At 41.4% G+C, this 15,791-nt stretch overlaps 4 protein-coding genes across 4 annotated transcripts in view; all 4 read left to right on the top strand.

Moving 5' to 3' along the window:
- LOC120418004 (uncharacterized) overlaps positions 1-2,004 on the top strand; it is a 46,466-nt gene extending 44,462 nt beyond the window's left edge. Inside the window, exon 11 of the mRNA XM_052707002.1 lies at positions 752-2,004. Coding sequence (XP_052562962.1) covers positions 752-1,855 — 1,104 coding nt within the window. The 3' untranslated portion in view covers positions 1,856-2,004. The remainder of the gene's footprint in view (positions 1-751) is intronic.
- A 2,284-nt stretch (positions 2,005-4,288) lies between these two features.
- On the top strand, positions 4,289-8,873 carry LOC120417996 (probable chitinase 10). The gene is made up of 3 exons (XM_052707671.1): positions 4,289-5,348; positions 7,164-7,464; positions 8,109-8,873. The coding sequence occupies exons 1-3, from the start codon at positions 4,380-4,382 to the stop codon at positions 8,819-8,821; spliced, it is 1,983 nt and encodes a 660-aa protein (XP_052563631.1). The 5' UTR covers positions 4,289-4,379; the 3' UTR covers positions 8,822-8,873.
- Positions 8,874-9,991: 1,118 nt separating this feature from the next.
- The window catches only part of LOC120425792 (uncharacterized), a 22,715-nt gene continuing 16,915 nt past the window's right edge, over positions 9,992-15,791 (top strand). The window contains exons 1-4 of the mRNA XM_052707001.1: positions 9,992-10,996; positions 11,096-11,881; positions 13,159-14,052; positions 14,115-15,033. Coding sequence (XP_052562961.1) covers positions 10,052-10,996; positions 11,096-11,881; positions 13,159-14,052; positions 14,115-15,033 — 3,544 coding nt within the window. The 5' untranslated portion in view covers positions 9,992-10,051. The remainder of the gene's footprint in view (positions 10,997-11,095; positions 11,882-13,158; positions 14,053-14,114; positions 15,034-15,791) is intronic.
- On the top strand, positions 13,008-15,124 carry LOC120418000 (sporozoite surface protein 2-like). Its single transcript, XM_039580244.2, has 2 exons — positions 13,008-14,052; positions 14,115-15,124. Exons 1-2 carry the CDS (start codon positions 13,072-13,074, stop codon positions 15,042-15,044), a joined length of 1,911 nt encoding a protein of 636 aa, XP_039436178.1. The 5' UTR covers positions 13,008-13,071; the 3' UTR covers positions 15,045-15,124.

The raw sequence follows: 15,791 nt of genomic DNA, 5'->3' as shown, positions 1-15,791 counted from the left end.
ATGTGTTATATAAAAGGTGTGTTTATAGAAATGGAATAAGTGTTTATGTAGTAATTGTCTTGCCTTTTTTTTCTGTTGCAACGAATTGTGGTTTAGATGAATTGAATTGCCTCCTACCTTTTTTTTTTCTTTTTTGGTTGTGGTCAAAGAGAGAGAATTTCCATGTGAAGTGTCGTCGTCTCGATGTCGTCTCGATGTTTGCTTCGGTTACGTGCGATCGGTTTATTTAGGCTCCGCTCCTGGAATGGCTAGGTCGTTGGGCTGGCCTTAGAGACGATTCTGCAATCCAGTTGATGTTCGTATCCTTCCTTTGACTGCGCTGGGGACGATTGACCTGTTGGGCAAATTCCATAGTTTTGCCATGTGATTAGGGAGAGTACGTTTGATGTGTACCTCCTAAACAGTTCTTTGTTGACCATGTTTGTGCGTTATGAGTTACTGTTTAGTCGTTTTGATGAAAAATGGTTAAACTTTGATTGTGGCGGTTGATTCTGGATGATGCGTTGAGCTTGCATCATTCCGTTAAATTATAATCTTGTTGACGTGTATTGTGGGCCGACATGTCACCCCATGCACTCGAACAGCGACACAAAAGAGACGGAAAATAACACGAAAAAACAGGACTTCGCGTCCCCACAGGCACCGCACTACTCTACAATGCGGGGTTACTATTTTTATGAAAAAAATTGGATGATAATTATATACATAAATAACAATAATAATTAATATTTCAAAATCGTATTCTTTACAGTCAGAACCAACACCAGATCCAACAACTACAACACCAGAGTTAACAACAACAACACCAGAGTTAACAACAACAACTCCAGATCCAACAACAACAACACCAGAGTTAATAACAACAACACCAGATGCAACAACAACAACACCAGATCCAACAACAACAACACCAGATCCAACAACAACAACACCAGATCCAACAACAACAACACAAGAGTTAACAACAACAACTCCAGATCCAACAACAACAACACCAGAGTTAATAACAACAACACCAGATCCAACAACAACAACACCAGATCCAACAACAACCGCCCCAGATCCAACAACAACACCATATCCAACTACAACAACACCAGATCCAACAACAACAACAATAACCCCACCAACACCAACAACAATAACAACACCACCACCACCCACGGATTGTCCCGTCTGTCCACCTGGAGTTTGCAAGCCCGACGACAGGTGTCCAATGGATCCATGCCTTCAATGCGACCCGGTTCTGTTGCCACACCCTGATTACTGCGAAATGTTCCTTAAGTGTACCCACGGCTATGCCTGTGAAATGAAGTGCCCTGCTGGACTTCACTGGAGCACCGCTGCAAATCGCTGCGATTGGCCATTCCTGGGTGACTGTGCCACTGGCGACGTTCCCACGATTCCACCACCAGCCGACTGCCCGCTCGATTACCGGTGTCCTGCGTTCGATAACCCCTGGGATCCGACCATGTTGCCACATCCGGATGACTGTACCAAGTTTATCAAGTGTGACAATAAGCGAGGATGCGTGAGGAGCTGTCCCGAGGGTCTTCACTGGAGTGTTGCCCACAATCGTTGTGAGTGGCCGAACGTTGCTGGATGTGATCCGGACATTCCCATCCCAGATCCCGAGTGTCCGATTTGTCCCTGCACGCCTTGTCGGATGAGAGGAGATCGACATCCCTGTGTCGATAATAGTGTCTGCAAGCGAAACACGTTGAGCAGTCTCAGTCTTCCGTACGTGCAGGACTACACTCGATTCTATGAATGTCTCGGTGGCAAGGCCTGTCTGCTGGACTGTCCACGAGGAACACGATTCAACCAAATGCGACAACGTTGTGAAGATTTTTAATACATGAGTTATTAAAAACAGTTCTACAACAAGCTTGACTTTTAATTTTTATTTTATATTATACAAAAACATCAAACTAGATTTGTTGAGAGTTACAGTTACACGTGAATTATATGTTTTTCATAATAAATTTATTCAATCAAGTGCAATCCCCGAAAGAAAGTCTTTTGTAAAAAAAAGTTGATTCACACACTACCATGGGTCTACATAAAAGTCTAATACAGTCATCCCTCATATTCGGAACAGTTTACAGATCGGCCAATGTTCAACAAATCATAGAAAATCGATAATTGAACATAGTGATTTGCTTTTTCCTCCATGTGAAAGCTTTTCTTGCGATCTTTCGATTGATGTATAGACCGATTGTACATTTTTACGTTTTGTATAAAGTTTTCAAAGAAAAACATTGACCCTTGAAATCCACTAATTCGGAAAACTTTTTTCTTACGAATGTAAACAAACTGTTTTTCTCTCCAGGAGTACATATTTTTTACAAAAAAAAATGACTTCGCACTCCGAAACCAATAAAACTCATGCTTAATAATGTTTCATGAATAGCCTGATAACTTTTTTTGTGAAAATATCAGTAAAATTCAGGGAGACACAGTAACATCCCACAATCATGGAACGGGCAATTTGGAGGCAGTGTTTTGCTGCTCTGGATAAAATATTCTGGAAATGCAGTTTTTTGTTTAAAAAGTACTACTTTTACTAGTGAAATAGCAAGAAAATGTCCAAATTAAGGCCTTAAAAATAGCAGGGTCGGCAGAAAAGTTGCATTTTGCATCCTTTTGACAAATTACCACAAAAGTGTTCCGAATATGTGGGATGACTGTAAGAAGTTCCATCACTACATTAGTCACTAGACAGTACCTTACCTATCTTAACATAATTGATTTGTTACTATGTTTTACAAGACAATTACATGTCAGCAATAATTCTTGCCAAATAAAACAACACAATACTCTCAATTTTGAAAAACAGGTAAGACCTATCAAAATTGTATATTAAAAGTATGTATCCCTCTCCTTCGAAATTTTTCCAAAAAATGAGGGGGAAATAATATTAAAGTTAAAAATGTTTTTAAATATTTATACACTTCTTAATTTTTTTTTTTTTTTGAAATTAAACATGTCTTTAGGAACTTTCTTACAATAATTACATTTCATTTACATTCTAAGTGGTATGGCTAAATGCTCTTCATCTGTGTTATATTTTTCGTTTTATTATTAACGGTTCACATTTATTTATGTTGCCATGTGCAAACAACGAGTGATACACGCGAGTCGAGACAAATAATTAAGCATTTATTGCAGATAGTTAGATTTATCAAAAACTGTACGTGTGTCTTCTTGAGCTCGCGGATTATGACAACCGGTTTCCGGTCGTGGATGTCAACAGGATGACGACAAGTGTCGCTCATCCAGGGTCGCATCCAGGGTTGTTCTTAGGGGTCCAACAATTTATTAACTTCAAATTGTTTTACATTTTTGCATTGAATCGAATACATTTGGGTAAAAAAGAAAAAAATATCACTTTAACAACTAATCTTAACTTAAAACAAAAAAAAAGTAAATTCATTGAATTATTCAAAATCATTAGAACAAGTAAACTACGAACTGTATTTCAAGATAAATCCTCCAAGCGTTTTTACTTGATCCGCACGAGTTTTGCAACCACGCAGTGTTGATGTCATCTCGATGAAAATGTTCAGAAGTTCTTGTTGTGAAAACTGGTCACTACTGCCTTCACTCGTTGATACTGGTTGGTTTTCCCTCGGTTGCTGACTGAAGCCAGGAGGTGTTGTATTCTCTGCAACTTTTTGCCGCTGATTCAACGGCAATGGCTGCAGATTTGGAACCATTCAAACAGAACCCGCTCCAGGTGACGCCAAAGCAGGAAAATCCACGTCCGTGAAAGTTGGTGGTGTTTTGCGACGATTTGGTTGGTGGACAGATAACTCTGCAAAGTTAGAAAAAAAAACAAATCTAAAAAGAAAATAAATGTTCTGAAGGAAAAAAATACCTTTCGAAAAGTACATTATATGTCCCGTAAAATGACATGTTCCAAACAATTTTAACGCAAAACGACAGAGTTTTCGAAACTATGTCTGTATTTTTTTATGTTAGTAAATGTCTTTACTTGCAAAGTCGATATACTTTCTTTTCTTGCGATTAAACCATTGTATTTTTTGCTGTGAATACTTGTGACGTTGTATCATGCTGTGGAGGAAAATCAAATTTGATAAAATGATTATTTTAAGTGGCTACAAAAAAACATTTATCGGTACGTTCAAGCGAGTGCCTATGATAACAACTTGCTTCCATAATTGCTTACAAGGTATTGACAGCATTTTTACCTTGTAAACAATGTTTGATAAATTAAATTAGGTTCTTCTAAATTTGTATAAAGGCGATCTTTCTGAGAAACTGCCATTCAAAATCAAACACAAAGTGAAGCTGCGTGCTACTCGTGAATTGTGTTGCGCTCAAAAAATAGGCTTAAGCTCATAGTCAGTGCAGTGATGGTCCTCAAGTGGGTGTTGGGCGTGTTCGCCTTCACCGTCGGTTTGCAGCACGTGGCCGAGTCGGCGGGAATTTGTGGAAAGGCCGCTATTCGACGACACTGGTCCGATTGTCGAAAGTTTGTCGAGTGTGGCGAGGAAACCACCGTGGTATTCCAATGTCCGGAGCGGAGCTTCTTCAATCCCGTGACGTTGGTGTGCGATTACGCGATGTACCACGAGTGCTTGGTGGAGAACAATGTAGATCTCGGCTATCTGGCAGCGCGGGATCTTCTGGAAGCCAAACCTGGACGATTAGTTATGAACAGTAGATGCAACGAACTTCAGTTGGGCGCAAAGTTTGTGAATCCGGAAGATTGCAGTCAGTTCTATCACTGTTCGCCGTCCGGACCCATGCTTTTCCAGTGTCCTGGAAATTTGCTATTCGATTCACGAGCAAATGTCTGCAATTGGCCGCAGAAAGTGGAGGATTGTAGTGGTATTACTCCGGGACCAACTCCAAATACAAGTCCAGGAGAAGGAATAGGTGAATGTGCGCTCAACTGTATTCCTGATGGTCGTTGTCCGAAGGACTGCCACCTTGACTTCATTTTCCTGCCTCATCCTGGTTCATGCAGCTCATATCTTGCATGTGAAAATGGATGTGCCTGCAGTAGACAGTGCGAAAATGGCTTGTACTGGAGTAACCGGCTTCAGCGATGCGTACCTCGTTTTGAGTCTGAGTGCGAAGACCCGGATCCCTTGCCATGTCCTGATTGCATAGTTGATCTTGACGAGCGATGCCCGCTGGACGATAACCCAGACTACCCAACCCTTCTACCGCTTCCTGATCGATGTGATGGCTACTTGAAGTGTCACGAAGGGTATGTCTGTGTAATTGAATGTTCAGATGGCTTGAATTTCAACGAGGAAACTGGACAGTGTGAAGATGGCCCATGTGTCACAACGCCGCCGATTATTACTACTCCGGTAAGTTTAGTTGACTGATTTTCAACGATATTAGGTACACCAGATTTTCCCTTTTTACAGCATTCAATAATATTTTCACGTGAAAAAGACTGCATGGCATTCAATCGAGAAGGAATTCATTTTATTAATATTTAAAGAAAACCTCTCTATTTTTGATGTCTTGCAAAGATTTTCCCTTTTTACAACATTCAATAATATTTTCACGTGAAAAAGACTGCATGGCATTCAATCGAGAAGGAATTCATTTTATTAATATTTAAAGAAAACCTCTCTATTTTTGATGTCCTCGATGGCTAGCAAATATTGAAATTTCAACAAATCTTTTTACTTTAACTTGTGATATGGGATCTTAATTGCACTGGTTGGTTACCCATTTGACCAATCTGTTGAGTGATTTTTTTTCTTATATATTTTTTTTAGTTTTTCACGAGTTATTTAAGTTACGTTTCGGCTTTCAGTCACTTGGTTTGATGTTACCAAGTGACCGAAAGCCGAAACGTAACCTTATGAAAAATGTGAATAAAATATTTATAAATATATATTTTGTTTTTTTTTACCTCGCTGCTCAAAGAGGGTCAGGCAAAAAGTTTTAACTTGATTAAAGTTGAAGACTGTTAAAAGATCGCAGAACTGTTTTTTTAAAGAATAATTTAACAGTCGAAGTATTTTGCACCCAGGATTCTTCCACCTCGAGATTCGAACTAACATAATATGGATTGCGAGTATAAGATCTCTCTGACTAAATACATACATGTTTTAAATTATGAGAAATAATTATTGGAACACTTAAAGCCCGATGGTTTGACATCGTCGGTTTGACACTGCTTGTTGTCAAACCATTAGGGGATTTTTTTTTGTTTGACACATCATTGCCTTTTGTTTTGGTAGCGTACGAGATGGGAAGTCGCTTGTGACGTCTTGTGACACTTCTGCTGTTAAAAAATAGAGGGTGTCACAAGATAGCACACAAGCGACGATTTGGTAAAAAATTCGGTTTTGTGTACAGTGCTTAAATGATTATTGAAGCATTAACAAAATGCAAAAAAAGGCTTAGTTAATTTATGTTTTGTTAGTTTGCACGAATTCTACCAATTGTTCTAAAGAAAAAATCCTTGCTAACCTTCTGTCCACCTTTCAACAATCCAGATAGCAGTGAGAGCTAACGTGCGATCTCGGGCTAGGTCATTTGTGTAGTTTTGCATGTTTATTTCCTACAAGGGTGCATGGTTTTGAACTCTGTTTTACTATGGATTTTTGATTGCTTCGAAGAACGCATTGGTTGTTGCATCCTAACTCTAGAAACCTGTTTCAAAAAGTGTGGTTTGACAAGTTCCAGGTATGGTAGGCCGCACTAGTGAGGCAAAGAAATTGAGACAGGAGCAAACATAGTTTGGGAATCACTGCTCTACAATGATAAAGTAATTGCGAATAAAATTAAGCGACTTGAGCGAACAAATGTTATTTGATTAATTTTCTATCCTTGACACGTCTGTCTCAAAACAGCCCAATTCCCAAAACTGAAGATGTTAATTCAGTGTAAAATTACATATTTTCTTATGCTTATTATACACATAGACTGTGCTTTGCTTTTATGTACATATCTGCCAATGTAAATTCACATGATTTTAATAAGCTTAACCCAAATAGTTGTGAGTTTGAGCAATTTTGAGGTGCAAAAATAGGTGGCCACACAAAATGTCAACCTGATCAGACAAGGTTTATTTTCGCGTAGTTTGCAACTTGATATGAATAATGATTTGTACCTGGTGTTGTTTACATATTCTATTTTACTATGATTCTTATTTTTGATTGCAGTCAGAGGATCCAACAACAGAAACAACACCAACAACAACACCGACAACAACACCAACAACAACACCAACAACAACACCGACAACAACTCCAACAACAACACCGACAACAACTCCGACAACCACACCAACAACAACTCCGACAACCACACCAACAACCACACCAACAACTACTCCGACAACCACACCAACAACAACTCCAACAACCACACCAACAACAACACCAACAACAACTCCAACAACCACACCAACAACTACTCCGACAACCACACCAACAACCACACCAACAACAACACCGACAACAAGTAAGTAATACACCCAAAACTGGCAGCGCTAGTCCGAGAGAATGATGGTCTCGAGTCGAGAGAATAGTGGTACCATTTACGGACGCAGAGAACACAGCTCGAGATGGGCGATAGAACTATTCTCTCGAGGTTCATTTGCAAAAAAAGTTCATTCGTCAAACAAAAAACCAAAAGTGTCGACAACGGGAATCGAACCAGAGACCTTTGACAAACCAATCCAATGACTTAGCTGCCTCGGCCACCACAGCTTGATGACTAAGGAGAAGTCAGAAGTCGATGTATGACACTTTTTGGAGATTTATTTATTCAACTAACGAATGAACTTATTTGTTATGATGGTGTGAGTTGTTTGTTTGTTTGTTTATTAAGTATCAACAGGCCACCAACGGCCCCAATGATACTGTGACTATGTTACACAATAATACTTTAATTACATCTAAAAAACTCTAAAAATTGCTTTTTCAAAACATCACGTGACACAGTTGGTACCATTATTCTATCGATTTTGGCACTGAGCCCTCAATAAATTTTGAGAGAACGATTATCTCGACTCTGAATTTTTGGTGTACGTAAATGTTTATTGTCTTATTTATATGGATGGGTAAATTTGGTTTAAAAGTAACAATAATATTTTCTATTGATAGCTCCAACTACAACACCAGGACCAGAGTGTCCCACCTGCCCACCCGGAGTTTGCAAGCCCGACGACAGGTGTCCCAAAGGTCCATGCCTGCAGTGCAACCCGGTTCTGTTGCCACACCCCGACTATTGTGAAATGTTCCTCAAGTGTACCAACGGATTTGCCTGTGAAATGAAGTGCCCTGCTGGACTTCACTGGAGCACCGCTGGAAATCGCTGCGATTGGCCATTCCTGGGTGACTGTGCCACCGGACTTCCACCACCGCCTAGTCCATCGCCAGCCGATTGCCCGCTCGATTACCGGTGTCCTGCATTCGATAACCCCTGGGATCCGACCCTGTTGCCACATCCGGGTGACTGTACCAAGTTCATCAAGTGCGAGAACAGGCGAGGATGCGTGAGGAGTTGTCCCGAGGGTCTTCACTGGAGTGTTGCCCACAATCGATGTGAGTGGCCGAACGTTGCTGGATGTGATCCAAAAATTCCGATAGAGCCCGAGTGTCCGATTTGTCCCTGTACGCCCTGTCGGATGAGAGGAGATCGGCATCCCTGTGTCGATAATAGTGCCTGCAAGCGAAACATGTTGAGCAGTCTTAGTCTTCCGTACGAACAGGACTACACCCGGTTCTACGAATGTCTCGGTGGCAAGGCCTGTCTGCTGGACTGTCCTCGAGGAACGCGGTTCAACCGAAGCTGGCAACGTTGCGAGGATGTGTAATACAAAAGTAATTGAGTGTGTCTATTAAATGTTTTTTTTCTGTCATCATCTATCTTTATTGTTGCGAATGGTGTTTATAAATGATCTTGAATAAAACATTCCACAAGCTCTATACACTGAAATAAAAAATTGTACCAAATTCCTTTATTCTAGGAATTTTGCCTCTTCTCCTTGTTAAGTAATCGAGTTTTTTGGATTACTTAATAAGAAAAGGAGCCAAAACTCATAGAATTTAAGAATTTGGTACTTTTTTTTCAGTGTAGGATGTATTGTAGATACCTAAAATAAATTTTCAATGGATTCAAAAACCTGATGGCCTATCCCTAAAACCACTTAACTTTGAAAATTGTACGTAGCGTAGGAATTCATGGAATTAATCCGATCTTCTACAATGGAAAGGTATGTAAATTAGTAACTCGACGTAAATTTTGGAATATTTCCAAACAAAAGCCAAGTTGACGTGTTTATATCAAAGTCAAAAAACAACTTGCAAAGGAACGTATATGCGTAGAACAATAAAGCAACTTTTTTTAGTAGATGGTATATAACGGCAAAATGTAAACAGTATACGGGGACTGTTAAAATTCTATCCTTAAAACTCTCATGGCACATTAGATATCAACGGTGATTCTTGCAAGAAAGTGGGATCGATTTGTCTCTTTTAAATATTTGGCAAACCTGCCTCTGACTGACTCTTTGGCAAATTGACGAAAATGGAGGCTGTGAATAATGGCACTCCTTTCACAGAAACATATAAAGACGTTACACGGAGTTCTTCCGATTTTTGTGGAACATCTCAGGATTGATATCGAGTATTGAGGATCTGAGGAAGTCAAAAGATTAGGTATTGAAAGCTGCATAAAATGATGTGCACTTGCGACAAGATAGCACGATAACAACGATATCAAAGGTCTTTATGATTAAGCTGCTGCTGCTTAACTTGATAAGATTGAGAACAACATTGCTCTAACATCACAAGAACACACGGAACAAACGAGCAACATGATTGTGCTAAATTTAGAAAACATTAGTTTGAGGTTCCCAAGAGCGGTTCCGATAACGAGTTGTTTCCATAATTGTTACAAGGTTTTCTATTTAACACAGTTTGCAAGATCAATCTGAGTTTTAAGAACCTTTAAAAAGCCACAGCCTTCCAGGGTTGAGTTTCCAAAATCGAAAGCACTGTGGAGAAGTTAGGTTTTGATCTGTTGGATACGGATAGTTGCAGTTATGGTCATCAAGTGGGTGTTGGGCGTATTCGCCTTCACCGTAGGTTTGCAGAACGTGGCCGAGTCGGCGGGAATCTGTGGAAAGGCTGCTATTCGACGACATTGGTCCGATTGTCGGAAGTTTGTTGAGTGTGGCGAGGAAACCACCGTAGTATTCATATGCCCGGAACGGAGCTTCTTCAACCCTGTTACATTGGTGTGTGATTTCGCCATGTATCACGAGTGCTTGGTGGAGAACGATGCGAACATTGAATACTTTGGGTCACGGAATTTTATGGAAGCCAAGCCTGGTCAGCTCGTGATGAATGGTAGATGCAACGAGCTCCGATTGGGAGCAAAGTTTGTGAATCCGGATGATTGCAGTCAGTTCTTCCACTGTTCACCATCGGGACCCATGCTGTTCCAGTGTCCTGCCAGTTTGTTGTTCAATTCAAGATTAAATGTCTGCGATTGGCCACAGAATGTAGAGGACTGCAGTGGACCAGGGCCAGGTCCTGGTCCAAGTCCAGATGAATGTGAAGGATACTGTATTCCAGATTTACGCTGTCCCAACAATTGCATCTTTGATAATATTTTTCTACCCCATCCTGGTGCGTGCAGCTCTTATTTTGCATGTGAAAATGGATGTGCCTGCTTGAGACAGTGTCAAAATGGTTTCTTCTGGAGTCACCGACTTCAACGTTGCGTACCCAGTTACGAGTCTGAATGTGAGAATCCTATTCCACTACCGTGCCCTGTCTGCGTAAGGGATGACCGATGTCCGTTGGAAGATGACCTAGACAATCCAGTTCAACTGCCTCTTCCTGATCGGTGCGATGGCTTCTTGAAGTGCCACCAGGGTTATGCCTGTGTAATCGACTGCCCTGTCGGTATGAATTTCAACCAAATTACGGGACAGTGCGAAATTGGGGAATGTGTAACAACTCCAACTATCGAAACTACAGAAGTAAGTATCGATGTTAATACTCTTTTTAATATGAAGAGTAGAACTTTATACTGACTAGTTATTGCAAATTGATATTAAATCTTTTTTTTTTAAATGTAGCAAGAACAAGAAACAACAACACCAGAACCTGTAACAACAACAACCCCAAAGCCTATAACAACAACACCAGCACCTATAACAACTCCTACGCCAACAACACCAACAGACTGTCCCGTTTGCCCGCCCGGAGTATGCACTCCCGACGACCGATGTCCAGTGGGCCCATGTTTGGAGTGCGATCCTATCCTGCTGCCACATCCGGAACACTGCGACCGGTTCCTCAAGTGTACCCATGGTTTTGCCTGTGAAATGTGGTGCCCGGGCGGACTCCACTGGAACAGCGCAGCAAACCGTTGCGATTGGCCATTCCTGGGTGACTGTTCCACCGGTCCTAGTTCCACGGGTCCACCGCCAGCCGATTGCCCACTCGATTATCGGTGTCCTGCGTTCGATAACCCCTGGGATCCGACCCTGTTGCCACATCCGGGTGACTGTACCAAGTTCATCAAGTGCGAGAACAGGCGAGGATGCGTGAGGAGTTGTCCCGAGGGTCTTCACTGGAGCATCGCCCATAACCGATGCGAGTGGCCGAATGTTGCTGGATGTGATCCGAAAATTCCGATAGATCCCGAGTGTCCGATTTGTCCCTGTACGCCCTGTCGGATGAGAGGAGATCGGCATCCCTGTGTCGATAACAGTGCCTGCAAGCGAAACATGTTGAGCAGTCTCAGTCTTCCGTACGAACAGGACTACACCCGGTTCTACGAATGTCTAGGTGGCAAGGCCTGTCTGCTGGACTGTCCTCGAGGAACGCGGTTCAACCGAAGCCGACAGCGTTGTGAGGATGTATAGAACTAGGAATTTATTTAGGAAGCACGACAATTTTGGAAGAAATACGTAATTAATTATCAATGTATGAGCATAAAAATGTGTTTATAATTTACCAATCACATAACCTTGGAGTGTTGTGGGTGGTTAATTAAGGGAACAGTGAGTCATGTCGCGATGATCTCCTGCTTTCATTCAATTGAACATCGCAATCTGGGATGAATCGGGGCACATGTGGCGATTTGGACAGCTGTTTTATCTCGACGTTTTTACATTTTTTACCAAGTATTATCTATCTTTGGAACAACACAATACCCTATGGTCTAGTCACCATTCCCGGCGTACAAAGTGTACCATGTACGAAAGGACCTGCAAGCGCTTAAAGTTTCAGAACGGCAAATGCCTAGGACGATAGTGGCGTACGTGAGAATAAAGTATGGAGGAGAATGATGAGCCACGAGCTGGTGCAACTCTACGGAAAGTGCAAGGTGGTTGAACCAAGCGCAGGAAGATCTGGTAAGTGTATGGGGTTTTCAAGTCGGTATTGGCGAGAAGCAGCCCAGATCCGAGTTAGATGGCAACCCATCTGTAGACAGCTCATGACTCGAAAGTTGATCGAGAAGTAAATGTAAGTAAGGAACAACATCGTTAAATTGTAAATTTACATAAAACTTACAAATTTTCTTTCATTTCAAAGTTGACAATCATAGGGACCAATTGAATCAAGTAAATCAACCGAACAAAAAACTATTCTTTAGTTTATTTTCTTCTATTCATCACCCGGAATATAACACAGGAAACAATCAGACATAAATTTGTATGTTTTCTAAGTGAAACTCAAGCTTTTCTGTTTTTGTTAGCCCTGAGCTATAATCCCAGAGGCCAACAGCTCATATTACAGGATTGACTTTAGGTATAAATATAAGCCATCTCATTGACACATATCTAGCAACTGGTGAAGAAATTGCACACTAATGACCAAAACCACCATCAGAACGTTGAATCATCAGACAGTGTTCAAGGCACACAAGCGATTTCCATTAAGATGAATCCGAATAACTGTGTCACTCTTAAAAGCTGATAAGGTCGATAGAAACTATCTCAAAATAACAAAATTGGGTATAAAAGCAAGTCTTTGCCGAAAATGTCAGTAAGTTAGAGGTAGTACGCACAACACATCGGTATTTCCTAGGTAATATAGGCACACAATGTTACCGTACCTGTTGCTAGTTTTGCTAGCGTCAACTGCGGCTGAGAGAGATCCACGATGTGCCCGGTACACACGTGGTGCGCAGGCACGCACGTTGCCCCATGATACGGACTGCACCAAGTTCTACATGTGCGATATCCAGGGCAATGCGCTGGAGATGAAGTGTCCCAAAAATACATTCTTCAGTGTTGATAGTGGCATTTGCACGTTTGACGATTCCGCGTGCTCTGGAGGGGGAAGTGCTCCCGTGGTGAAACCTATGTTACCGATCATCAACAAGGTACCTGTTGCTGAGAGCAACAATGTTTTCAAGCCTACCTTACCGATTATCAGCAACGTAAATGTTGTTAGCAACACCAAACCAACTTTGCCGATCATCACCGGAGTGCCTGTTGCTGAGAATAGCAACAAAGATAGTGTGGAAACAGGAATCCAGAATAACATGCAGAAACCTACTTTACCGATAATCACCGATTTAAACGTGGTTGAAAATAACAAACCTTTTTTGCCGATCATCAACGGAGCACCTTTTGCTGAGAATAACAACAATGATCTTGTGGGATCAGGAGTTCAGAACAATGTGTTGCGTCCTAACCTACCGATAATCACCCATGTAAACGTTGTTGAAAACATCAAACCCACGTTGCCTGTCATTAACGGATCACCAGTTGCTGAGTATAACAACAGTGATCATGGGGGGACAGGAGTTCAAAACAATATGGTGCATCCTTCTCTGCCGACCATCAATAACGTGAATGTTGCTGAAAATAGCAACAAAGATCACGTAGCATCTGGAGTCGAGATCAACGTTGTGAAACCAACTTTACCGATCATCAACGTTGTTCCGATAGTTGCAAACAACAATCAAGATCGTACAGCACCCCAGAACAGCATTGGTCTATTGAAACCTACGTTGCCGATCATCAGCAACGTTCCAGATAACAATAACAACAAAGAACGTGCAGCTGCACTGGGACCGGTAAGGGAAATGACTTAATGTTGCTTGCATGATCTTTAAAATTGTTATTCAATGTATTACAGATCTGCAGAAATAAAAATAATGGAGTCAAATTTCCATTGATTGAAGATTGCTTCTCCTATGTGATTTGTATACAACAAAAAGCTTCCATCTTTACCTGTCCTGATGGGTTGGCGTATGACGCTAAAGGTGCCAAGTGTTCTGATTCAATCAAGTGTGAGATGCCCAAACCAAAGCCCCCACCGAAACCCACCCTAACACGACCGGAAAAGCCAGAGGTCGTCCAACCTCAAGTTCCAGTCAACCAAACCCCTGGACACCCAATGCTTCCACCACTAAACCCGATTCTACCAATGCCTGAGCTTCCAGTGATTCAACCTCAAGTCCCAATTTACCCTAAGCCAGATCTCCCAGTAGTCATACCTCAAGCTCCTATTCGCCCCAAGCCCGAAACTCCAGCGTTTCCACCCCAAGCACCAATCCTGCCGTTGCCTGAGCTTCCAGTCATTAAACCTCAAGTCCCAGTCAATCCAAAGCCTAATCTTCCAGAAGTTTTGCCTCAGGTTCCTACTCGCCCCAAGCCCGACCATCCCGTAATCCCTCCTCAAGCTCCAATCCTCCCGATGCCCGGACTTCCAGTGCTCCCTCCTCAAGCACCAATCCTGCCAACTCCTGAGCTGCCCGTAATCCCTCCCCAAGCTCCGATCTTACCGATGCCGGAACTTCCCGTCATACCGACGGATCCACCCAAGGACACTATATCGGGGCCAATTTTCATGCCCTACAGCGCCCCGCGCCTCGTCCAGGACTCTCGCTGCAGTGATCGTTCTGCGCTGAACTCATCGATAATGCTGCCGGCGGTACACGATTGCACCAAATTTGTCGTCTGCGTCGGAAGCATGGCCTACGAGAAGCAATGTCCCGTGGGTCAACACTGGAGCACGGAGCGCAACTACTGTGACTTTATTGATCGGGCAAAGTGTTTGGCGTAAAAACGAATGAAAGATGAAACTTAACAACCTGTTCATTACCAGTTACATGTAGAACATTAAACATAAATTTGAAAAATTTGGCTACAATAACTAATTTCTACCAAAAACAATAGAAAAATACAAACTTAAACAAAACCAAAATGAAAAACTCAAAACTAACAATGTTTTATAATTTTACCTTCATATAAAAACCACATGCATCTTAGAACTGTTATTCTTATGTACAAAAAAAATTGTGATATCTTGAAAATATAATTCAACAGATTTTTAATAATTTATTGAAATGTTTGTATCAAAATCGATATAACAGAGCGCACCATAAGACCGCATTGCATCAAATATATGGTGAATTGGGACAACTGTTTTAGCAATGCTGTAGGCTAAAATTTTGATATTTTGGAGTGGTTTCGGTTAGATCGGATTCAGAACAACAAAATGTCTAGGTATACATTAGGGTGCCCTGAATATGGGACATTTTCTTAAAACCGCGGTCCACAAGCTGTCTATTGTTTTTTCAGCTATTTTAGAAAAGAAAAATCGGTCAGCATTTACCCATTGATACTCGAAGGAGAAGTTTGAATGGGAAAAATCGAAAAAATATATGAAAACCCATATTTTCTTTCGGTTTGGTCTGCAGGGTGCGCTACTTTATCCAAATATTCCCAAAAGTGTGATACTAACCAAAAAATTAATGCTCTACAACTTTGTTGAACAATTCAAAGCTGTATTACTTGATCCAAAACTTGA

The sequence above is a fragment of the Culex pipiens genome, chromosome 2 (genome assembly GCF_016801865.2).
Source record: "Culex pipiens pallens isolate TS chromosome 2, TS_CPP_V2, whole genome shotgun sequence".
Taxonomy (NCBI): domain Eukaryota; kingdom Metazoa; phylum Arthropoda; class Insecta; order Diptera; family Culicidae; genus Culex; species Culex pipiens.
This window is presented reverse-complemented; position numbering and strand designations above follow the sequence as displayed.